This window comes from Sus scrofa, chromosome 3 (genome assembly GCF_000003025.6).
Source record: "Sus scrofa isolate TJ Tabasco breed Duroc chromosome 3, Sscrofa11.1, whole genome shotgun sequence".
In the NCBI taxonomy this organism is placed as follows: Eukaryota; Metazoa; Chordata; class Mammalia; order Artiodactyla; family Suidae; genus Sus; species Sus scrofa.
In genome coordinates, this window is record NC_010445.4 from 41349874 (window position 1) to 41373959 (window position 24086).

Below are 24086 nucleotides of genomic sequence, written 5' to 3' on the forward strand. Positions count from 1 at the left end.
AATCTTCTCGTGGCAGAAAAAGTGGTTACTTGCTAACAAACACAGGGCTAGATGTGCTGAGGGTTGAAATGTTCTCTAAGGGGTGGGAAGCAGACACACTGTCCTAGGTGACTTTCGTTTGCCTTTTTCTCACTGTCTCTCTCTTTTCTTTTTTGGCCTATGAGGTTCTCGGGCCAGGGATCAGATCTGAGCCGTAGCTGCAACCTCAGTTGCCACGGCTGCGGCAGTGCCGGATCCTTAACCCGCTGTGCTGGGCTGGGGGTCGAACCTGCCTCCCAGTGCTCCCAGGATGCAGCTACAGCGGGACCTCCTCATGGTCTTTAAACCTTACGTGGCGCAGTGGTTAACGAATCCGACTAGGAACCATGAGGTTGCGGGTTCGGTCCCTGCCCCTGCTCAGTGGGTTAACGATCCGGCGTTGCCGTGAGCTGTGGTGTAGGTTGCAGATGCGGCTCGGATCCCGAGTTGCTGTGGCTCTGGCGTAGACCGGTGGCTGCAGCTCCGATTCGACCCCTAGCCTGGGAACCTCCATATGCCGCGGGAGCGGCCCAAGAAATAGCAAAAAGACAAAAAAAAAAAAAAAAAAAAAAAAAAAAAGAAAATCTAAATCTAACTTGAGAGTGTTCATATTTGGTCAGGACAGTGTTCTTTTTGTTTGTTCGAAGGACCACACCTGCAGCCTATGGAGGGTCCCAGGCTAGGCGTCGAATCGGAGGTGCAGCTGCCGGCCTACCCCACAGCCCACGGCAACGCCGGATCTTTAACCCACTGAGTGAGGCCTGGGATTGAACCCCCATCCTCATGGATGGATACTAGTCGGGTTTGCTACACTGAGCCACAACGAGAACTCCTCGACTTGATCTTGTGTGGGGCAGGTTTAGGTCACCAGCAGAGTTGAGAGGAAGGTGCCGCAGTTTCCCGCACACTCGTGTCCCCACGTGTGCATGGCTCCCCCGTCACCGGCCTCCCGCAGCAGAGTGGTCATTTGTCTCAGATGCCAAAGCTATGGCATGACCACCCGCCGTCCGTGGTTGCACTCCAGGCCCCTCAGCGGTGGGGTCCGTCCTGTGGGTTTGGACCAAGGTGTGCGACGTGTGTCTGTCGCAGAACTGCATGGGGTGGTCTCGCTCTGCCTCCGCGTCCTTTCCAGCCCCCGCCCCTGCCCCTGTCAGCCCCTGAAGCTTTTGCCATCTTCATGGCTTTGCCTTTTCCGGAAAGCCATGTAGTTGGAGCTGTGCAACGTGCAGCCTGTTCACGCTGGCTTTTCTCTCTCTCTCTCTCTCTTTTTTTTTTTTTTTTTTGTCTTTTTGCCTTTTCTTGGGCCGCTCCCGCGGCATATGGAGGTTCCCAGGCTAAGGGTCGAATCGGAGCTGTAGCCGCCGGCCTACACCAGAGCCACAGCAACTCGGGATCTGAACCATGTCTGCGACCTACACCACAGCCCACGGCAACGCCTGGTCCTTCATCCACTGAGCGAGGCCAGGGATCAAACCCGCAGCCTCATGGTTCCTAGTCGGATGCGTTAACCACTGCGCCATAACGAGAACTCCTAGCTTTTCTCTCTTAATACGCTTTTGCGGTTCCTCGGTGTCTTTTTGTGGCTCCGAAGCTCATTTCTTTTTGGTGCTGAACCGCGTGGGTGGTCTGGCTTATTTACCCACTCGCCTGCTGGAGGACATCCTGATTGCCGTGTTTGACAGTTGTGACGAAAGCTGCAGTAATCACCCGTGTGCAGGGGTTGGTGTGGGCCTGAGTTTTCGTCCCCTTTGGGTGAATGTCAGGGGCCTGAGCGCTGGATTTCATGGTGAGAGCAAATTGAGTTTTATCAGAAACTGTCCCCTTTCCGAGTGTTTTTGCCTCTGCCTTCCTGTGGCCAGCTTTGTGCCAGGTGGGCTCCCTTGCCTTGGAGGGTGGCTCCGGGCTCTGGGCGCCCTTGTTTTGTAAACAGACGCTTCCCACTGAAGGAAGCACAGAAGGGGGCCCCGCGTCTGCCCTGGTGGTCAGGGATGGCTTGTGCCAGTGTCCTGCCCGTTCCAGCATCGTGACCGCGCCAGGGCTGGGCCTGCTGCTGGGCTCACCCCAAACAGGGCGCCCAGAGGAGGAGGTGCCCAGACGGGGAGCCTCACGGGGGGCGGGGTGCAGGTCTGAGCAGGCCCCTCCCCCCGGGGAGCGCGAGTGTGCACGCACATGCATGCACATCTGTTTGTCCTGTCGCTGACTTGAGAAACAGCAGGTGAGCCTTTTACTTAGGTCTTTGTCAAAACCGAAAGAGTAGAGGTGGCCCTGGGTTTTTCTGCATTTGTCCTGCTCACCTGGGTCCTTTTGAGCCCTCGGGCTGAAGCATCCCCAGACTCGTTGCTGCTCCCCTGGTCTCTCTGCGAAGGGTCTCCCTGGTCCTTGTTGCCTGTTGTTGGTGGGACTGTGAGCATGTGTGACTTTGGCTGATTCACACCCACCATTTAAATTCGGTCTTTTTTTTTTTTTTTTTTTTTTTGTCTTTTTAGGGCCAAACCCATGGCATATGGAGGTTCCCAGACTAGGGGTCCAATCACAGCTGAAGCTGCCGGCCTACACCACAGCCACAGCAACTCGGGATCCGAGCTGCGTCTGCAATCTATACCGCAGTAAATGGTAACGCCTCATCCTTAACCCACGGAGCGAGGCGAGGGATCGAACCCGCATCCTCATGGGTACTAATCAGGTTTGTCACCCCCGGGCCACAGTGAGAGCTCCCCACCACTTAAATTTGGTGTCAGTTGGCAAAGGGCCCTCTGATGATGCGGCTCCCCGTGCCCGGCGGCTCACGCCATTGGTCAGTGGGCGGGGGCGGGGTGGGGCGGGGGCGGGGCTGCTCGGGCAGGCTGGGCGGGCCAGAGTCTGTGCGCTGAGACTGGAGCGGTGGATCCTAGGCGCTCTCCATTGGTCAGCAGGGCCGCCAATCTATGCGTGGGCGGGGACGGGGGCGCGCAGGCCCAGCCCTGAGAGGTTTAGCTCTGCGGTCGCCACGGCAGTTCCGGTGCCCCTAGGCCACAAGGCGTGGAGACTCGAGGGCAGGAGCCAGGGCCGGTCGGAGGCATCGGGGTCCTGGACGGCGCAGCCGAGCTGCAGGTCGGCTCTTTTGGCTGTGTTTTTACTTAATGATTTGGCGTTGGGGCCCAGGCTCCGCCTCAAAAGCTTGGCCTGGCCCGACCTGCCTGCTGGGTGCCGAGCTGGGCCAGGTTGGTGCAGCCTGTACTCTTCAGCAGCCCTTCTAGCACCTGCACTCAGCGATTGTCCATTTGTTTGTTGTTCTGGCTGTGCCTGCGCCATGTAGAAATTCCCGGGGCAGGGATGGAGCCTTCAGCACAGTAGTGTCCTGGGCCACAGCAGCAATGATGCTGGATCCTTACTTAACCCACTGCACCACAAGGGAACTCTGCCACTAGTTTTATTTTATTTTTCTTTTTACGACTGCACCTGCAGCACGTAGAAGTTCCCAGTCTAGGGTCACATTGCAACTGCCGATGCTGGCACCTCGGGATCCTTAACCCACAGAGCGAGGCTAGGGATCGAACCTGCATCTTCGTGGATGCCAGTCAGGTTGTCAACCTGCTGAGCCATGGCGGGATCTCTAGGACACTGATCTTGTTCAGCCAGCCTGTTGGACTTGACCTTCAACGAATTCTCCTCACTGTTGAATTTCTAGGTCACCTGCCGTGGCAGGTGGCTCCTTTTAAAAGTGTGGCTCTTGTGCTGCAGCCTTCCCCTCCATTTTCCTGTTACCGTGCTGGTAATTACTGGGAGTGTGGGCACGAAGCTCTGAGAGAGCGCGTGGCCTTGCTGCCATCCCTCGTGCTCTTCCAGATGTGCGACTTCCCACCTGATTGAATCCCTTTAACCAGCAGACGAGCCCCAGGCAGGCGGAGACAGTTGCGGACGAGGCGTAGTTCGCAGCTGTGGGCTTCTCAGGGCGGGAGTCTGCGGGTCCTTTCCTTCCCTCCACTGGCTGGAAGGGTAGACCTTGGAGCTTGGTGGGGTCCGCCTTCTCCTGGTTGTGTGCTGGTGGGAAAGTGGCTGCATCTCCCTGAGCTTTTCTGTGAAGTGGGGAGGGTGAAGGAAGGGCCCGCCAGGTGTAGCGGCTCCCTGGGGTAACCCAGGGCTCAGCCCCGCGGGCGCCTGCGCACAGCCGGTGCTCGGGGTCACAGCCCCGCGTTTCTCTGTCACCAAGGCCAGGGGGGCCAGGGCTTGGTAAATTCACAGCTGTTGCGAGTGACCCATTCACACGTTAATAGCTCATTCCCCCCCCTCCCCGCCCCAAGCCTGCTCCTCCTGCAGTCATCATCACCTCCTGAAGTGGCACCACCATCTGCCAGGTCAACACAGACTACCTGACTCCCCCTCCACATGAGCTTTGAATTCCTCTTCTCGCTGTCCAGGCTCTGCCTGGCTCTTGCCACCTCCTCCTGGACCTTCTGGCCGAGTCTCTGCCTTCCTCTCTTCTCTCCACCGCGCCCAAAGGGATCTTTTCTTTTCTTTGTGTGTGTGTGTGTGTGTGTTTTGTCTTTTTAGGGCCGCACCAGCGGCATATGGAGGTTCCCAGGCCAGGGGTCGAATCGGAGCTGTAGCTGTCAGCCTACGTCAGAGCCACAGCAACGTGGGATCTGAGCCACACCTGCGACCCACACCATAGCTCAGTGCAACTCGAGATCCTTCACCCGCATGGCAAGGCCAGGGATTGAACCCGCAACCTCATGGTTCCTAGTTGGGCTCCTTTCCGCTGCGCCATGACGGGAACTCCAAAGGGATCTTTTCTTTGTCTTTTTTTTTTGTTGTTGTTGTTGCTATTTCTTGGGCTGCTTCCGCGGCATATGGAGGTTCCCAGGCTAGGGGTTGAATCGGAGCTGTAGCCACCGGCCTACGCCAGAGCCACAGCAACTCGGGATCCGAGCCGCGTCTGCAACCTACACCACAGCTCACAGCAACGCCGGATCGTTAACCCACTGAGCAAGGGCAGGGACCGAACCCGCAACCTCATGGTTCCTAGTCGGATTCGTTAACCACTGCGCCACGACGGGAACTCCGGGATCTTTTCTTAGTGCAGGTCTGATCACACTGCTCCTTCTCCCAGTGATGTGGGGCTGTCCCACCAGTACTTGGACCCAACCCCAGGCTCCTGGGACACAGACGTGTCCGTGGTGGACCCTGTCTCAGTAGCAACAGGCTGAGTGAGTTTTATACGGGACGGCTGGCTAGGAACCGTTTTAAACTAGTATAGGGGAGTCTGAAAATACCGGGTCTCTGTTCTGCAAAACTCTGCAGTCTTTGATGACAGGTTCCACCAAAGTCCAGGAGAGTGTAGCCAGCTGACCAAAGAGAGGCCCCTTTGCCAGGGCCTCTGTGCCAGCGGGTTTGTGCGAGGGGAGCGCTTGCAGAGACCCCGGGCCCTGCTGAGCAGCAGCTGTTGCGGGAGGGCCGGGGGCTGCTGCACTCGGTGGCGCGAGCCAGGCACGGGCGCGGACCCGGCAGCCTTGGGACGGAGCCAGCACCCACGTGGCCCGCAGCAGCCCCTTCCTGCTCCCGTCTCTGCGCTGGTTAGCGTCATCGAGGTGCCAATGGGACTCCGACTCCCCGGCTTTGCTAATAAGCTTTCCTGCGAGCCTGGCTTCCAGGATTTGGAAGTTTGCCTGCGGTCGTGGCAAAGAACGGAGTTGGGCCGAGCGGGGCAGTTCCGTTCGCGAGCAGCAGCTGCGTGATGGTCCTTCTTCAGTCCGCGCGAGGCCGCGTCCCTCCAAGTGTGTGGGAGAAAGGCCCCGTTGCTGTCCTGTCCCCTCCGCCACATCTGTTCAAACGCCCATTTTTTGTGAGCCACTCGGGGTCCTCTCAGAGCCCGCTCGTTCCAGAAGCGTCTGATCTGAGGAAACAGCTCAGCAAAGCGCTGCAGTCCCTGCCTGGAGCTGAGGCTGGCTGCGGACTTGGGTACCGGGCCCGCGGCCCCCAGGTGGCGCTGCCCGCGTCTTCGGAGGCGGTGCCGAGGGCCTGGTGCGCTGCAGGGGCCCAGCCTCACCTCCTTGTCCCTCCCCAGGGGCTCGGCTGCTGAGCCGATTATGGCCTCAGCTGGTGAGCCTTCTAGGAACCATTGAAACGCCGTTTTTTCTTTGTCTTTTCAGGGCCGCACCTGCGGCATTTGGAGGTTCCCGGGCTAGGGGGCCCATCGGAGCTGTAGCCGCCGGCCACAGCCACAGCCACAGCGACTCGGGATCTGAGCCTCGTCTGCAACCCACACCGCAGCTCACAGCAACACCGGATCCTTCACCCACGGAGCAAGGCCAGGGATTGAACCCGCAACCTCGTGGTTCCTCGTCGGATTCGTTAACCACTGAGCCACCACGGGAACTCCTCTACTAGTATTTTAATTAATTTAAATTTTTATTTTAAGAAAATGGAGGAGTTTGTGCCATAGCTCAGTGGAAGAGAATCTGATTAGCATCCATGAGGATGCAGGTTCCATCTGTGGCCTCGCTCAGTGGGTTAAGGATCTGTCGTTGCCCCGAGCTGTGGTGTAAGCCGCACATGTGACTTGGAGCTGGTGGTGTTGTGGCTGTGGTGTAGGCCAAAGGCTACAGTTCCAGTTGGCCCCTAGCCCGGGAACCTACATATGCCACGGGTGCCGCCCTCAAAGACAAAATGAATGAAATACAATACAATACAATGCAAAGTGGAGAGAGGGAAAATTGCAAATGATGCCAGAAGGCTGATGACCCCCATTTAGCAGCCTCCTGTCCCCTGGCCTTTCTGGGGTGGCCACATCCAGTGGGGCCTTGCAGGAGCATCTGAGCTCAGGCTGCCCTGACCAAATACCATAGACCTGGGGGCTTAGACAACAGACGCTTACTTCTCACAGCTCCAGACGCTGGAGCTCCCAGGCCAAAGTGCCAGCAAGTGCCAACAGCTATCCCACTGTTCTCAGGGTTTGCTGGAGGCCACCAGCTCATTGTGCTCGGGCGGCCGTCCCTCCGTGTGTACACGCGGAGAGAGCTCCCTGCTATCCTCTGAGAAGGACAGTGATCCCGTCAGACCAGGGCCCGCGTTCATGACCTCCTTTAGCCAGTGTGACGCTCTTAGAGGCCCTGTCTCCACATAGAACCTCCCGGGGGCGGGGTATGGATTTGGGGGTCATAGACCCTCAGTGCCTCGTGCCCACCTTCCCCAGTAACATGCTCGTACTGCTGTCTTTGGGGCATCGGCTCCGAGACCGTCTCTGCTGATGCCCCCTCCCTCACCACCGGTCCTATTACAAAGATGCCCTGGGTTGGCCTTACATCCTTATGTGGGATTTCCATTGCCAAGGCAGGTCGGGCGAAGCATCTTCTTTCTTGTGCCATTGTGTGTTGTGTGTGTTTTAAAGTTGCTGAAGTTATAATTGTTGCGTTTTTCGTGCAAATGTTGCATTGAGATATTTATTTTTCTGATGGAAATCATCCCTTATGCTGCATTGGCCTGAAAAGTACCTGTCAGATATAAAAGCTTGGTTGCGAGGATTGTTGTACAACTATAAATGTAATAGAATTCACTGAGGTAAAAAAAAAAAATTGGGGGGGAGTGCCTGTCAGAATCCTCTTCCGCTCTAGGACCTGTTGGATGGGCGATTTTTTCCCTCCGAGAGACATGTCTCCTGAAAACTCCCGTTTCCACGCCACTTGAGATGTTTCTCCCCCGCGTGCTGTGTGTCTGCTGTGCTGTGCTGATGCCAGCCCTGCCTGCAGGGGGACTTTCACTTGGGCTGCGTCTCCCTCGGAAACGCAAAGGGTTTGCATCACCCGCTTCTCTCTTCAGCGCTATGGCTCAGGGACCTGACCCGTTCTGTGCACGGTCCCCGCGGTTTCCCCCCAGTCCGACTATTTCTTAACTGTTTGCTTTTCTCTTTTTGGCTGCACTGGTGGCTTTTAAAGGTTCCTGGGCCGGGGGTCGAATGTGCTCCGCAGCAGCGACCTGAGCCGCTGTAGTGGCAGTGCTGGGTCCTTAACCCACTGCGCCGCAAGGGGACTCCTCTGAAAACATTTTCTTTATCCTCAGCACTGGATCCTACTCTGGGTTTTTTATTTCTTTTGTTGTGTTGAAGAAACATGTCCTTCAGTTCCGGGAATTTTGAAAATGCTATTTCTGTGGTAATTTTATTTTCCAGTTTCACTCTCTTCTCGTTTAGGAGCCCCTGCTATTTAGATGTTGGGCCATTTGGAATGATCCCTTAAATTTTAAATCTATTTCTCCTGTTTTCCATTTCTTTTTATGTTTTCAGATCTTTCCGTTACATTTCTCCTGCTCTTGTCTTCCAAATATATTTTGGTTTTTACTATTGATTGATTGATTGATTGTCTTTTTAGGGCGGCACTCGCGGCATGTGGAAGTTCCCAGGCTAGGCCGCTGGCCTACTCCACAGCTCACGGCAACGCAGGATCCTTAACCCACTGAGCAAGGCCAGGAATCGAACCTGCAACCTCATGACTGAACTCCATGAATATATACTCTTTTTTTTTTTTTTTTTTTTTTTTTTGGTCTTTTTGCCTTGTCTTGGGCCGCTCCCATGGCATATGGAGGTTCCCAGGCTAGGGGTCGAATCGGAGCTGTAGCCGCCGGCCTACGCCAGAGCCGCAGCAATGCCGGATCCCCAACCCGCTGAGCGAGGCCAGGGATGGACCCCGCGACCTCATGGTTCCCAGTCGGATTCCCAACCGCTGCGCCGCGACGGGAACTCCATGAGTATATACCCTTAACAAAACCATCCCCTGCCCACCCCTGGGCTGTGCCAGGAAGTCCTGTAGGCATGTCCGAGAAAGACTGCTCCTTTGTCTTTGATTAAGGAGACAGGCCTAGTCGCAAAACTTCTTTTTCCTTCTTACCTTTTTTCTTTTTTTAGGGCCACGTCTGTGGCATATGGAAGTCTGGGTCAGGGGTTGAATCAGAGCTGCAGCTGCTGGCCTACCCCACAGCTCATGGCAATGCCAGATCTTTAACCCACTGAGCGAAGCCAGGGATTGAACCCGCATCCTCATGGGTGCTCATCGGATGCTTAGCCCCCTGAGCCATAGCAGGACCTGTTTGAAATGAGATTTCCTTTTATTAACTTTGACATAGGCGTCCTTGCCGTGAGCCGTGGTGTGGGTCGCAGACGCAGCTCAGGTCTGGTGTTGCTGTGGCTGTGGTGTGGCCGGCGGCCGTAGCTGCGATCCGACTCCTAGCCTGGGATCCTCCACATGCTGCAGGTGCGGCTCTAAAAAAACGCAAAGAGAGAAAAAAAGGAGTCTAGGAGTTCCCTGGTGGCTCAGCAGGTTAAGGATAGAGCGTTGTCACTGCCGTGGCCCAAGTTCAATCCCTGGCCTGGGAACCTACGTGTGCTGTGGGTGCAGCCGTCCCTTTACTCCAGCGGGCAGCCGGGGTGGCTGAACGCCCGGTTTCCGTCAGGCTGGCCTCCTTCCGTGGCCTCCCTCCTCCTGCGATGCAGCCCAGTGGCGCCCCAGCGGAGGGTCTGGCGTCCTCACCAGGGCCCATGTCTCGGGCGCGCTGGGCACCCCGCGTGAGAACCGCGCAGGTTCTCGTCTTCTCCGCCTGCGGGCCGTCGCCCGGGAGCCTCGGGGAGGGACTCGGGACCAAATGCTCGACTTGGCGTCTCTCTTCCTCTTTTTTCGCCTCTTTTGGCCCCTTTGGACCTCACGCCCTGGGTAGCCCTCCGAGGTCTTAGAGCAGGGGAAAGCCTTCTGGTCCGCTTTGCTGGCTGGCGGTCCTTGTGGGAGGTTTGGCGAGCAGACGTCTGCTGCTCACCTCCTTTGCCGCAGCAGCCGTTCGTTTTTAGGGCTCGGTTGCGATGGACCTTCAGCCGCGGTGGTGCTGTTGTGTGGTTTTAAGAGTCAGAGATGCCTGTGAGGAACTGCGCTGGGGCTGGTATTCCTGCTTCCCCGGACCTGCCTTCAGCTGGGCCCTGAGCAGGGCGCTGTCCTGCCTCGAGGGGACCGTGTTGCTTGGCCGGGGGTGGGGTGGGGGTGTCCTCGGGCGCTTGCTCTGCAGCCCGCGGGGAAGGCCTGCCGGGCAGGCACACGCCTGGCATCACGGGGTGTGCTGTGTCGGCCCTAACACGCCAGTGTTTTTCAAGGACCAAACATCTCTCCCTTTTGCCCTCAGTGCTGTTCAAAGGTAAATAATCTGGATAATTTGAGTCCTTCCAGAGTGTCTTTATGCATATTCAGTTTTTTTGTTGAAGGGCAACACCCGCGGCATGTGGAGGTTCGCAGGCTAGGGGTCCAGTCGGAGCTGCAGCTGCTGGCCTCCGCCACAGCCGCAGCCACGCCAGATGCCGAAGCCGCTGAGCGAGGCCAGGGATCGAACCCGTGTCCTCATGGACACCACCTGGGTTCATTACCGCTGAGCCACAACAGGAACATGCATGTACAAATTCATATGACCATGTTCTTACATTTTCAATGTCTGATACATTTTAAAGAAGGGCTTTTCTCATGAGAAATGAACAGGACCTAAAAACCATGTCCATCGTACAAAGAACGGCCCATGTTAGACCCGCAGCCTGGACACGCGTTTTTCAGCCGTGAAGATGACTTTATTAACTACTCTAAACATTTCCAGGATTTCCTTTCTATTTTGGATTCTGTGGCTTTCATCCATCCAAGTATTTTTGCCCTGTTTCCCCTGTGACAAAGGTGACTGGAGGATCAGCGCCCCAGGCCACTCTTGGGGAGGCGTGGGAGCAGGACAAGCTGGCCCACACGAGAAACAGACTCAGGGTCCTGGCGCCCATCGGGTCCCTCGGCAAGCAGATGGGTTCCGCTCCGTGTGTCGTGTGTGTCTGGGACACGTGTCTCCACAGAACGTGCAGGTGCTGTGCTCGGCGTCCAGCTCTCGGCAGCAGGCCCGCGTCGGCACCCACGTCCCTGCCATCTGCTGGGGGCAGAAAACAAAGGCCAGCAGACGTACCTGTGCTGGAGCCCTCCTGCCCCCACCAGGAGATCCCACCCTAGCCTCGCGGCCATGCCCGCCTGCCAGGCAGCCTCTGAGGGCCACAGGTGTGGAAATGGCAGCGTCCAGCAGGCCCGCTGAGGCCTGGCGCTGTGCTCCGAGGTGGCGGGCAGCACAGGGCTTGGGCCAGGACAGAGGCGCCGTTGGACATCCCAGCACTGAGGGAACGTCAGGCTCGCAGCTTGGTTCTTTGAAATCCCCTTGGCTGTGGAGTGTGAGGTTTTCAGATGCCTCAGCAGTTGTGGTGGAGACAGCGCCAAGGCGAGGCACTGCCATGGTGAACAGCGTCTGACCCAGAAGGGCATCCTGGGCCTTTGTTTCCCCACGGTCTGTCCCATGTATGTGGGGACAGTGGTGCTGGCCTGTTGGGCTTGTCTTACTGGTTGGACTTTCTTGTTAGGTAGGCATGGTAAGTGCGTTTGGAGTCAGTGAAACTCTGTTTTTGTTTTTGTTTTTGCTCTTTTTAGGGCCGCACCCGTGGCACATGGAGGTTCCCAGGCCAGGGATCAAATCAGAGCTGTAGCTGCTGGCCTCCACCACAGGGACAGCCACGTGGGATCAGAGCCACAGCTCACGGCAGTGCCAGATCCTTAACCCACTGAGCGAGGCCAGGGATCGAACCTACATCCTCATGGTTACTAGTGAGATTCGTTTCCGCTGAGCCACAATGGGAACTCCACAGTGAAAGTCCTTCTGAAACATTGTGAAAGAAAACTTCATAAGCAGACAAATCAAATAACTCTTAGAAAAACAAGGTGCCTGGGAGCTCCGTTGTGGTGCAGTGGGTTAAGGAGCCAGCATTGTCACTCCTGCGGCTGGGGTCGCTGCGATGGCGCAGGTTCAATCCCTGCTGCGTGCGGCCAAAGAAAAGCAACAAACAAGAGAACAGAAGCAAAAAAACACACACAAGGTGCTGGAAGGATCTGTATTTCTCTCTCAGATTTTCTTTCACTTTTTTTCTTTCCTCTTCCGGTTGCCCTGTGGTATATGGAGCTCCTGGGCCAGGGATCAGATCCCAGACACAGCTGTGACCTGTGTGGCCGCTGTGGCAGTGCTGGCTCCGTAGCCTACTGTGCCAGGCCAGGGATTGAACCTGCATCCAGGCGCTGCAGAGATGCTGTTTTTAGCTTCGAGAAGGGCTTTGGGCTACTTGGTGATGTAGTATATGAAGAGGGCAAGCCGAGCCTCGCAATTTCTGGATTCTTTCAAGGGAACAAAGCATGCTATTTTATTTTTAATTAAAAAAATTTTTTTTTGCCTTTTAGGGCTGCATCCGCTGCATATGGAGGTTCCCAGGCTAGCGGTCAAATCGGAGCTCCAGCTCCCAGCCTACGCCACAGCCACCACAGCGCTAGATCCGAGGCTCATCTGCAGCCTACACCACAGCTCATGGCAACACCAGATCCCCAATCCACTGAGCGAGGTCAGGGAGCGAACCTTCAACCTCATGGTTCCTAGTCAGATTCCTTTCCACTGTGCCGCAATGGGAACTCCCCAGCATACTGTTTCATGAATTTTCACTTTGACTGGACTCGTAAGTGTACGTTTTATAATTTTTGATAAGCCGTGTTTTCAGCAGTCCCTGGTTTGGTCTTGTAGCTTCAGCACCGAGAGCTGGGCTGCTTACCAGAGTCTTGGGGGCTTCGTGGCGCCGCAGCTGCAGAGCCTCTGTGCTCCCCTCAGTGACTGAGTACTCAGACCCGAGTTAACAGAGATTGGGGTCCACCAGGGGGCCTGCTGGTGGCCGTCAGCGAGGGCCTGGGAGTGACGGGCACAGAGAGGGCTCTGTAAACTCCTTGAAACTGTCTGCAGTTGGTTGGGAGTTGCCACTTCTAAATCATGATTGTGACTTTTGCAGTTTGTGGAGTGTCATTGTCACTTCTTTGGAACTGGCATGTTACTTAGAGCTTCTGTTTGAGGGTCAAAGCAGGAGTCTCAAGGGAAGGGGCGTGCTGGATGCAGGCCGACCCCTATCTTTGAAATGAGAACGATTCATTACAAGTTGCGTGGGGGGAGTTCCTGTAGTGGCTCACTCAGCTGTAATGAACCTACTAGTCTCCCTGAGGACGTAGGTTCGATCCCCGGCCTCGCTCCGTGGGTTCAGGAGCTGGCGTGGCCATGAGCTGTGGCCTAGGCCGGCGGCTACGGCTCTGATTCGCCCCCAGCCTGGGAACCTCCACGTGGCGCAGGGCGGCCCTTCAAAGAAAAAGAAGCGCCGGGCTCTGCGCGGGGCAGGGCTGGTTTCGGTGCGCAGTGCCTGCGCCGAGGCTGAGCAGGAAGGCGCGGGGCGTAGTCACCGCGGGTGAGCCCACGAATTGTTGCTTCTAAAGGCTCTCCGTGTGTATCGTTCCCTACGTTTCAACAGCCGCTCGGCGGCTCGGCGTCCGGGGACACGTCGTTGTCAGTGTCCCGCGAGAGATACATGTGGCGCAGGAACGTTGACGCCAAAGATGGCCGCTCAGAGAGCTGTGTCCTGTGTCCTCCCCGCCTCCTTAGCACCCTGGGCTCTTGGCTGCCTTCGGGGTGGTCCCAAGCCCACTGGCCCACAGCATCGTCCTCGTGTCCTGCGACGAGGGCCTGGCTCGCGTTGCTTGGTGCCCGCTGAGAACCGGCAGAGTCTGGCCGCCCCGGCCTCCCTCGAGGGGGCGCGTCCTCTGACTCAGAGCCGTTACCCTGCTTGGCGACGCATCTCTGCAGCCAGTTGGGCGCGGGGAGGTGGGGGTGCCGCTGTGCCCCGCGGCCTTTTCCAGCCAGCTTTGTCCCCCAACTGTGTGCGGGGCGGCGGCGCTACCCGTCCCGGGTGCAGGCCCTCTGCCCTGCGCCTGCCCTTGGCGCTGCCCTGCCCTGCGTGTGCTCTTCTCCGGGCGCTCGGAACCCTCCTGACAGGCTCTGCTCCGGCCTCAGCAGCCGGCCTGAGGTCAGTGGCGGTTGAGTGCTGGTGAGGAGGTGGGTCCTGGGAGCCATCCAAGGGCTGGGGGTACCCCCTCTCTCTCTCTTGAGGGGCAGCTTGAGTGCCCCCCCCCCCATGGCTACCATGCCTAGTCTGCCGTTCCTCAGAACACATGTCTGCCTGTCCTAACTGATCGGGACCCCGGATGGCCTTTGGCGTCTTGTGCCATTCCGAGTTCCTTCCCAGTGGGGAGTGGAGCATGCCGGCTGGGGAATAAAAATAAATAGATAGGGGGCTCCCGTTGTGGCAGAGTGGTAATGCACCTGACTCGTATCCACGAGGACACAGGTTCGATCCCTGGCTTCGTTCAGTGTGTTAGGGGTCTGGTGTTGCCCTGAGCTGTGGTGTAGGTCACAGACGGGGCTCAGACCTGGTGTTGCTGTGGCTGTGATGTCTGCCAGCAGATGCAGCTCCGATTCGACCCATAGCCTGGGAACCTCCATATGCCGCGCGGGTGCAGCCCTAGAAAGACAGGTAGACAGGTAGGAGTTCCTGTCGTGGCGCATTGGTTAATGAATCCGACTGGGAACCATGAGGTTGTGGGTTCGATCCCTGGCCTCGCTCAGCGGGTTAAGGATCTGGGGTTGCTGTGAGCTGTGGTGTAGGTTGCAGATGCAGCTGGGATCCCGTGTTGCTGTGGCTGTGGTGTAGGCTGGCATCTACAGCTCCGATTTGACCTCTAGCCTGGGAATCTCCATATGCTGTGGGAGCGGCCCTAGAAAAGGCAAAAGGACAAAAAGAAAGAAAGACAGGTAGACAGGTAGATAGGTAGATAGATAGATGGCAGTGTGCAACCAGGAGGCAGCGTCATGGCACAGGTGATATGCTGGCTCCCAGCTGGTGCTACCAGGTGACTCGTCCTCAGTCTCTCACGCCCTCCGCTTGAGTTATTGCTGTGCTTGGTTGGCGGGGCCATGTGCCCGGCCTGTGGTTGCTGCCAGCCTCTGAGGTCACCTGTCCCTGCCCCCAGCAGTGACCCCGTGTGTTGTCATCTAAGCAGAGCCACAGTTGGTGTGTACGTGGGGCGCCTGGGGGACCCTGGCGTTGGATTGATCACCTTTGTAGAGGCCAGATTCCTGGCGTTGCGTGGAGGTCGCAGAGTAGAGATTTTATTGCTGGCAGCGGCCTGATTTCTCGCCCGTTTTTAGTGTATGCTTTCTGGCCTTGGGTCGTGAAGGTGGCGTGTTCTTGTTTGTGAGTAATGGCATCTGCGTGTGGACATGGGCAGCCCGCGTCTAAATGTCACAGCGGCTCAAAAACACTAAAGCACATCTCACGTGGGGCCTCGTCCTGCCGACCCCATGCCTGCTGGGAGCAGGCAGAGCTGAGGAGCTGCTTGGCCAGGGAGCCGCCCGTCCACCTTCCTCCTGTCGGTCGGGTCGGGCCGCGATGCGCAGACGCTGGCACAGCCGGTCTGAGGGCCGTGGCCTCCGTTGAGGTCTCGGTGGGGGGACCTCTCCCTCGGGGTCGACTCCATGAGGCCGAGGGGAGCGCTGGTCTGGGCCCCCCCACGTGGGTCTAGACTCTCAGCCCCTCCCGCTGGTGTGGCAAAGGGCAGGGAGCGCTAGTCTTGGGCAGCCGCGAAGTGCCAGGCACCCCTTAACTCTGGGGACAGCCCTGGAGGACAGGCGTGGGGCAGACGGCACTTGGCCTGAAAGGGACACGGCCTGGCCCCAGTGAGCTGTGGTGTAGGTTGCAGACGTGGCTCAGATCCCGCGTGGCTGTGGCCGAGGCATAGGCCGGTGGCTACAACTTCAATTTGACCCCTGGCCTGGGAACCTCCATATGCCACGGGAGCAGCCCAAGAAATGGCACAACGACAAAAAAAAACCCCCCAAAACCGGATCCTTAACCCACTGAGTGAAGCCAGGGACCGAACCTGTGTCCTCATGGGTACTAGTCGGATTCCTTTCTGCTGCTGAGCCCCGATGGGAGCTCCTGTTTCTCAGTTTCTAGGTGATGCCATCCCTGTGGAGCTGTGTAAGCGTCAGTACTTTTCAGTTTAAACTTCATTGCCCCTGTTGCATTCCTAGTGTGTCCTCTTAGGTTGGGAGACTCCTTTAAGGCGTTCATTCCTCTGAGGCTAGTGTAGTTCAGGTCAGCTCGTGTGGCCTGTCCACCCCACAGCTGGGGCACCAACCTTGGCGGTGCGCGCACAGCAAGTGGGTAGCACTTTGCTGAGTCCCCTGAGGGGGAGACTGTTTTCGCCGAGTCTCGGTGGAAAGTCACAGGGGAAGCCTGAAGAGCATTCAGAAGCGATGCAGCGTTCAGGGCAGGGCTGCAAGTGCAGCTCAGCTCTCGTGTGGAAGGAGGGATGGCGGAAAGGCACCGTGTCACAGGGGGACCAGTCCTGCCCAGAGTGGCCTCTCACAGTGGCTCGAGCAGCAGCAGATGTGTGGGCTGCCCAGGGCACACAGGGCGAGGATGGCGCCAGGGGCAGGGATGCCCACCTCTGGACCCCAGAAGTGGCCTTGGTGTCCTGTGGGCCCCAGACTCAGGCCATGTCCACCTGCGCGAGGAGCTTGCCTGCGTGCCAGGTCAGCGCCTACCACGTTGGTTTCGTTACAGGAACTCTGAAGGTTGTCCTGGGTGCGGTGTTGTGACGGGAGCAGGTGACGTCCTGGAGCGGCGGCCCCAGAAGCCGTCTGCGTGGGCGCCGACCACGTGGTCCGTGATCCCCCTGGTGGCGGGCCGGTGGCAAGGAGGGCCTGTGTTGCTGCCACATCACATTGGTGGCCTGGCTGAGAAGTGCATGGAGAGGAGCTGGAAACCAGGCCATTTCCTGTCCCTTGCCGTCCCTCAGCCCCTTAACGATAAAGGTGTGAACTCCAGGCTGGTGGAGCTCATGGGGAGGCCTCTTCTCTCTGCCGTCCCCCGACACACTGTACCCTGCTCTGCCCCTCCCTGGAGAGCACGGCGTCCGCCCCAGGCCCCCGGGAATAAAGGGAAGGCCCTTTGTGGCCCCCCGCAGAGGGCCTGGCTGGGCTCTGCCTTCTAAGCTTCCGATGCTCCCTCTCGAATTTTCTTCAGGGTGTGTCACAGGTAGAACCCCACCAACCCCCACGCCCAGCACAGGTCTCCCCAGGGAGGAGGGGTCCCTGAGTTGGGGGCCTCTCAGGCTCTGCTCTGGTCAGACCACAGCTTCAGACCTCTGAGCTCTGCCAGCTAGGGGCCGCCGGGCTGGGGAGGGCTCTGGGTCTGGGGCCTGGGGCAGGTTCACTCCCTGCAAATGGGGGGGTGGGGGGGGCCCAGGGCCGCAGAGGGGGGCGTCCAGCTGTCAGCTGCCACCTTCCCCTCCCTGCAGATATTCACAGAAGGTGGGTTTTTAACCTTTCTTATCTGTGAATATACACATGAAAACATGCTCATTTGCTTGGAGAGAGACTGGGGAGGGGCAGCGGCCGAGACCAGAGGCCAGAGACCAGTCCCGCTCTGTTGCACAGCCTGGTGGCCCTGCCCACACACTCTGTCACTGTCCTGTTCTATGTGCGTGTGAGACCAGAGACGCCAGAGCCGGACCCAGCTGCCCTTGCCCTTGGGTCGGTTGAGGCCGCGTGTCCCCCAGCCGTGCAGGCGGTCCTGTGGGGCCCTTGCCGGGCCTGTATCTTTGGTTTGCAGGTGAGGGGACCAGGCGCCGTCAGAGAACTGGGAAGAGGCATTGCGGCCCGGATCCCTTGCTGGCAGGCAGGGCCGAGCTCACCGGGCCGAGGCGCAGCGAGGGGCCAGGCCGGCGACCGGGCTCCTGGCTCTCCTGGCACCTGCCAAGTGGGATGCGGCCCCCGGAGGAGGAGGCGCGTGGGCTCCTCTGATTCCAGGGCCAGGCTCTTGTGCCAAGCGGCGGAGACGACTACCCCGTCGGGCTGAGTGTGGACACTGTTGGGAGGACTGCAGTGTGCGGCTGGGGCTTAAGAACACACTGAGTACAGAACTAAGTGGCCTCTGGGCTCGGGAGAGGCAGGTGGAGGTCCTGGAACTGCCTGGGAGGAAGGGCCGCGGCCTGGGTGGGCTCGCCCCTGCTCCCCCAGGGCCCGGCTGCGGTTCCGATGCTGCTGCAGAATGTTCTAGACCAGGGGTTAAGGAGGAGGGGGAGGGCAGCCCCTCCCCCTGCACATTTCTGCCCTCTGGGAGCCGTGGCCTCACACCCGAGTGTCCGTGACCCAGAGGCGTCGGGGATTTGTTTCTGGGTCTGGGTGTGAGGAGCTGGGACGGACTCAGCCACAGCCACTCCGTCCGGCCCGCGGCCCCTCCCTTGAAGATGGGCAGGAAGCAAGCGCGTTTTCCAAAGTTCCGCTGTGGCGCGGCAGAGATGCATCCCACTGGTATCCATGAGGATGTGCGGGTTCGATCCCTGGCCTCCCTTGGTGGGTTGGGGATCTGGCGTTGCCGGGAGCTGTGGTGGAGATCGCAGATGCGGCTCGGATCCTGTGTTGCTGGGGCTGTGGCGGAGGCCAGCGGCTGTAGGTCTGATTCGACCCCTAGCCTGGGACCCTCCACATGCAGAGGGTGCGGCCCTAAAGAGCAAAAAGAGAAGAAAGCAAGCGCGTTTTCTCATTCCGAGGACCCCGCGTGAGTGCAGCTAGGCGCCTCGGCTGCCGTTAGGGCAGTGGTTTGGCTGAGAAGGTGTCCTCGCTTCCTCTCGGCAGCCGCAGGTCTTGCTGGAGGACGTGCTCTCTTGGGAGAGGACTTGGCACTCCCTCGGGAGGCTGACTTCAGCCCAGGGCAGCCTCCCACCCTGACTGCTCTCCCAGCTGGCCTCTGCGGCCTGCGTGCAGTTGCACCTTCCCGACTGCTCCGTGTGAGCAGGGTTCCCCACGGGCCTGGGCCGGCACCCCCACAGATGCAGGCTTGGGACCCGGTTGAGCTAAGGGAGCATAGCTCTTGGATAAAGATAGGAGTAATTTCTCGGGGGTCAGGCCCTGCAGTTACAATATGTGTGGCACCGAGCAGAGGGATCTGGCGGGGACACAGTCGGAACCACCTCCAGCATCCGTCAGGAGTGGGTGGCACAGTGCTGGTACCCGGCCAGGAGGGCTCCACACAGGCTCCGTCTCTCCTCGGGTCTCTCTCGGCTTCCGGGTCTGGAAGGAGCTTAATCGCTGTTCGCATTCCTGCCCCAGCCCCGCTCTGTCCGCTGGGCTGTGATCTTGGCCCCGCCCGGCCTGTGGCAAGTGCCTTTCCTGCTTAACCTCGCTTATGGCTGGGCCACCCTTGGAGTGGCACAGGACACCTCTTGTGCCTGGTGCTGCTGGGCAGCTGTCAGCTGCTGGAGCAGCGGTGGGCGCCTCGCACCAGTGTATGCACCTGCATCGGGCCAGGGCCCTGTGACCTGAAGGGATCAAGGTCCCACCGGTTGGGGACTCCAGGGGCCAGTAAACACCAAAATAGAACTCTGGGAGGTGTTTGGTTTGGCTGCTTTTATGTGGCCAGGTTATAACATTAAAAAAACAGAAACAAAGTGCACCTTATCTGCTCCTCAGAGACCTCCCTGCTTGCCTGGGGAAGTTGTTGTGGCGCGGAGGGCCTGGCCCCTGCTGTTTCCCCCAGGCCGACGTGGAGGTGGAGTGCGTGGCACAGGGCCTGTCTTATCCCAAGAACAGAGGCTTGCTTGTCACACTGCGTGTGGGAAATCACTGAGGGCTGGGTACCTGAGCGGTTCTGGGAGGCTGTGCGGACGCTGGTAAGCCACTTAAGCCATTATTTTTTGCGAAACAAATGGGCATGATTTGAAGCACAAATAGTATGTGCCTGAATTTCCGAGTGTGGATCCCGAGACTTCTGCTCGGGGCTGCTGGCCGAGGAGGTACAGAAGTGCTTCTGTGGGGCTTTGCCGGCAGCGAGCTCCCGGGTCAGGCTGCAGGTGGGCCGGAGGGCGGAGAGGCCTGCCTGGTGTTTGGCCTGCCTGGTGTTCGGCCTGGGAGCAGCGAGACTTAGGGATCCTCTTCCATCCAGAGGGTTTCCGGAGTAGGAGGCCTCACACCTGTGGTTTTGGACAGGCGGGCAGTCCATGCAAACCTCCTGCCGAGAAGAGCTAGAAACGCTGGACCTGGGTTTTCTTAATCGAGTTGCAGCAGTCGGAGAGCTGAGCACACAGGAAGGGTCGAGAGCCCTGGTCAGGCAGGCGAGCTGGGTAGTGTGTCTGGCCCTAGGGGTCCAGGCGGCTCAGGCCTGCCTGGGAAGGGGTTCCCCCTGCGGGGGGTGGACTCTCTGTTCCTGACTTGGGTTAAGGTGGCTGGGTTCCCGGGTCTCATGCACATGCTCTGGAGAGCGCCACATCCTAGGCTGCGGGTTCAGAAGAATTTCCACTCACGGTGTCTGGCTTTCCATCCAGAATAACCAGATGCTGAATGAAAAATCAGGCACATAATGGAGTTCCCGAGGTGGCACAGCGGGAACATATCCGACTAGGAATCATGAGGTTGTGGATTTGATCCCTGGCCTCGCTCACTGGTAAGGATCCGGCGTTGCCGTGGCTGTGGTGCAGGCCGGCAGCTGTAGCTCCGATTCGACCCCTAGCCTGGGAACCTCCATATGCTGTGGGTGCGGCCCTAAAAAGCAAAGAAAAAAACCCCAGGCACTTAAAGATCCAGAATGATGATGTAGTTCCCGTCGTGGTGCACTGGTTAACGAATTCGACAAGGAACCATGAGGTTGCGGGTTCGATCCCTGTCCTTGGTCAGTGGGTTAAGGATCCGGTGTTGCTGTGGTTGGTGTAGGTTGCAGACGTGGCTTGGAGCTCTTGTTGCTGTGGCTGTGGTGTAGGCCAGTGGCTACAGCTCCGATTAGACCCCTAGCCTGGGAATCTCCATATGCCGCAGGAGCAGCCCTAGAAAAGGCAAAAAGATTAAAAAAAAAAAAGAGAGAGAGAGAGAGAGAGATACAGGATGATGATAAAAGCCTTGTGGATCCAGATAATAGCACAGCTCACAGACACCTTCTTGGTGGAGACCCGTCAGGGCTGGGGCAGGGGGCGGGGAGTGTTCACAGAGCAGAGATGAAGGCAGAGGATTATAATCCACTGCATAAAGTACCAACTTGCGCGTCCACACTGACGCAAATACACATGGAGAGAAAAAGAGCCTGCCTTAGAGTTTCCAGACACCAGCTAATAAATAGAGGTCCAGAAGTTCCCACTGTGGCGCACAGGTGAATGATCTGCCTGGTCTCTGCGGAGGCTCCACACTGTGGGTTAAAGATCCGGCGTCGCTGCGGCTGTGGTGTAGGTTGCAGCTCCAGCTCAGATTCCATCCCTGGCCCTGGGACTTGATGTGCTGTGGGGTTGGCCATAAAAGGAAATAAAACACCCCCAAAACAATGAAGGTAGACCAGTTGATGGGTATGCATAGAATTTGTGTGTGAGCCTAAAGTATCTCCCCACACGTCACCTCTTATGCACAAAGGGAAAAGAACAAACCCAGGGAGTTCCCCTTGTGGCTCTGTGGGTTAAGAACCCGACTCGTATCCATGAAGATGCAGTTTGATCCCTGGCCCCACTCAGTGGGTTAAGGATCTGGCTGCGAGCTGTGGTGTAGGTTGCAGATGTGGCTCAGATCTGGCGTGGCTGTGGCTGTGGTGTAGGCTGGCGGCCTCAGCTCTGATTAGACCCCTAGCGTGGCAACTGCCATATGCTGTAGGGTGTGGCCCTAAAAAGACAGGAAAAAAAAAAAAAGGAAGAAAGGAGCGGAGTTCCTGCTGTGGCGCATGGGTTGGGGATCCAGCTCAGATTTGATCCCTGACCTGGGAACTAACTTATGCTGCGAGTGCGGCCAAAGAAAAGGGTACGGGGGGGAATCAAGACAGTTTAAGACCAGCAGACGTTGAGGAAGCTGTCACCAGCAGCCTGTTACCGAAGGTCCCGTTTAAGGTGTTGGGGCCGAAGGGAGAGCGGGTGGGGGGCAGGAGTGTGGGGAGCGCGAGGTGACTGTGGGGACAAGGCAGTGCCGGCAATGCTGGTGGGTTTCGTTTGTTTGCTTGCTTTTTTAGTGGCCGTGCCCACGGCATGTGGAAGTTCCTGGACCGGGGACCTACTCCTTGCTGCAGCTGTGGCGGTGCTGGATCCCTTAACCCAGTGCAGTGAGGGTCTCTGTTGTCATCTCTGCAGGAGCCACGGAAAGAGTAGTGGCAAGATGACTTTATTCCAGGGAGGGACGGAAAGTAAAAGGTTCTCCAGGAGCTCCCGCCGCGGCTCAGCGGTTAACGAACCCGACTGGCATCCACGAGGACGTGGGTTCAAGCCTCACTCAGTGGGGTAAGGATCCGGCGTTGCCGTGAGCTGGGGTGTAGGTGGCAGATACAGCTCGGATCCCGCGCGGCTGTGGCTGTGCCGTAGGCCGGCGGCTGCAGCTCCAGTTTGTCCCCTAACCTGGGAACCTCCATATGCCACGGGTGCAGCCCTAAAAAGCAAAATTTAAAAAAAATAAAAATTGAAAAAGAAGTCAGGAAGAACGAAAGAAAATAGCAGATCCGACACACAGAAAGCCAAGAATAGGATAGTGGATCCACTCACTGAGACCACTCTGAATGCAGCAGGAGCAAGTGATGCAATTAAAAATGGAAATGAATCCGACTAGGAACCAGGAGGTTGCGGGTTCGCTCCCTGGCCTCACTCAGTGGGTTAAGGATCCGGCGTTGCCGTGAGCTGGGGTGTAGGTGGCAGATGCAGCTCAGATCCCGCGTGGCTGTGGCTCTGGCGTAGGCTGGCGGCTACAGCTCCGATTCGACCCCTAGCCTGGGAACCTCCATGTGCTGCGGGAGCGGCCCAAGAAATAGCAAAAAGACCAAAAAAAGAAAAAAGAAAGGGGAGACAGGCAGACTGGTTCCTGAAGAGGCCGAGTGTTAGAAGATGCAAGGCGAGCCCTGCGCACAGCAGCCCTGGAGAGTGGGTGACACGCAGGCAGCACGCTCCCCTCACGGGGTTTTTTCTGAGGACCGAAAGCCGCAGAGACGCTGGAGGCACCCAGGGGGCCTTGCTGGGCACCCGCCTCCCGGCCCTGTCGTGGGGGGCAAAGGCCGGCCCGAGAGCCAGCGTCCCTGAGCCCCTGCTCCGCCTGCTCCCCCCCACCCGCCCTCTTCTTCCTCCTGCGTCTGGACTGGGCACTCTGTCGGGGGGCCAGGGAAAGGCCCGCACTTTTCCTGCGTATCCCCCTCCAAGCGGACTTCCTGTGTGTGTGAAAGACGCTCCTGGGCTGTCAGAGGAGGGCGCGGGCTGTCCCGATGCACCGGGGCAAAGGGAGGGTGGCCTGTGGGTGTGCGTGGGCCTGGCTGTGTGTTGCGGGCACACTGAAAGGCAGCCGAGCGCTCCCTGGCACCACACTCCAACACTGGGCGTCGTGGGGATGGCAGTGGTGGTGTCTTTTAAGGCCCAGAGGGACAGCAGCGTCGTCGAGGAAGACGTGGCATTGCAGACGCTCCCGTTTCCTCTGCTCTGCGCTGGCGTCTGCGTGGGCCCAGGGCAGTTGTCCGCGTTGGTGGCCATGTCCCCAGCTCTCTCCCTGAGCCTCTGCAGCCCAGCCGCAGCCCTCGCTTGGAGTGGCCTCCAGGGGTGCCCTCAGGCTGCGGCAGGCAGGTCACAAAGGCCTGGTGCTCGGTGCGCTCCTGTGGCCCGGAACTCAGCCTGGGCTGGCAGGGTGCGTCCTGTGCCATGTCACCATCCACTGCCGTGACCTCTGCGGTGGCACCGTTTGTGTTGGTGGCCTAGGGTGCTGCTCCCTTGGGAACAGCCCACATGTCCCACATGACAGGTGTCCGAGATGCTTGTTTAAGGCACCTTTTTGTGAGTGTGTGCCCGGCCCGAACCGGGACTTCTGCTGGTGGGCATCACACCGGAGCACTGCGGTCTCTTCTCTTCCTGCACCAAGGACAGGGACGAGGTGACTCACCCCAGGTCCCCAGAGCCAGCACGGGCTCCCGGTCTCTGATCAGAGGGAGGTGGGGGTGATGCATGCGCTTGCGGGGCCCCTGGCATGTTGCCGCCTTCAGAGACCTCTGCACCATTCATTTCCCAGCTTCTCCGCGACCCGTGGAGGTGACCCGCGTTGCTCCCGAGGGAGGCTGTGGGAGAAGGCGCTGCGCAGTGCGGGCGGGGGCGGAACCCACGCAGGCTGAGCAGAAGGCGGGCACTCCAGGAACCGGTGCCCGT

The 24086-nt window shown here is 58.4% G+C and overlaps 1 protein-coding gene across 9 annotated transcripts in view; it reads left to right on the forward strand.

The window, feature by feature from the left end:
- The window catches only part of AXIN1 (axin 1), a 49092-nt gene that overhangs the window by 4966 nt on the left and 20040 nt on the right, over positions 1–24086 (forward strand). For 6 of the 9 annotated variants that reach the window (XR_002342476.1, XR_002342474.1, XR_002342475.1 and 3 more), the window contains one exon: positions 22050–22196. The exons of the other annotated variants lie outside the window; for them this stretch is intronic. Coding sequence is in view for 3 of the 6 variants with exons in the window: in XM_021086926.1 (XP_020942585.1) it covers positions 22050–22196 (147 nt within the window). In the remaining 3 variants the exon portion in view is untranslated. The remainder of the gene's footprint in view (positions 1–22049; positions 22197–24086) is intronic. 9 annotated transcript variants of the gene reach the window in all.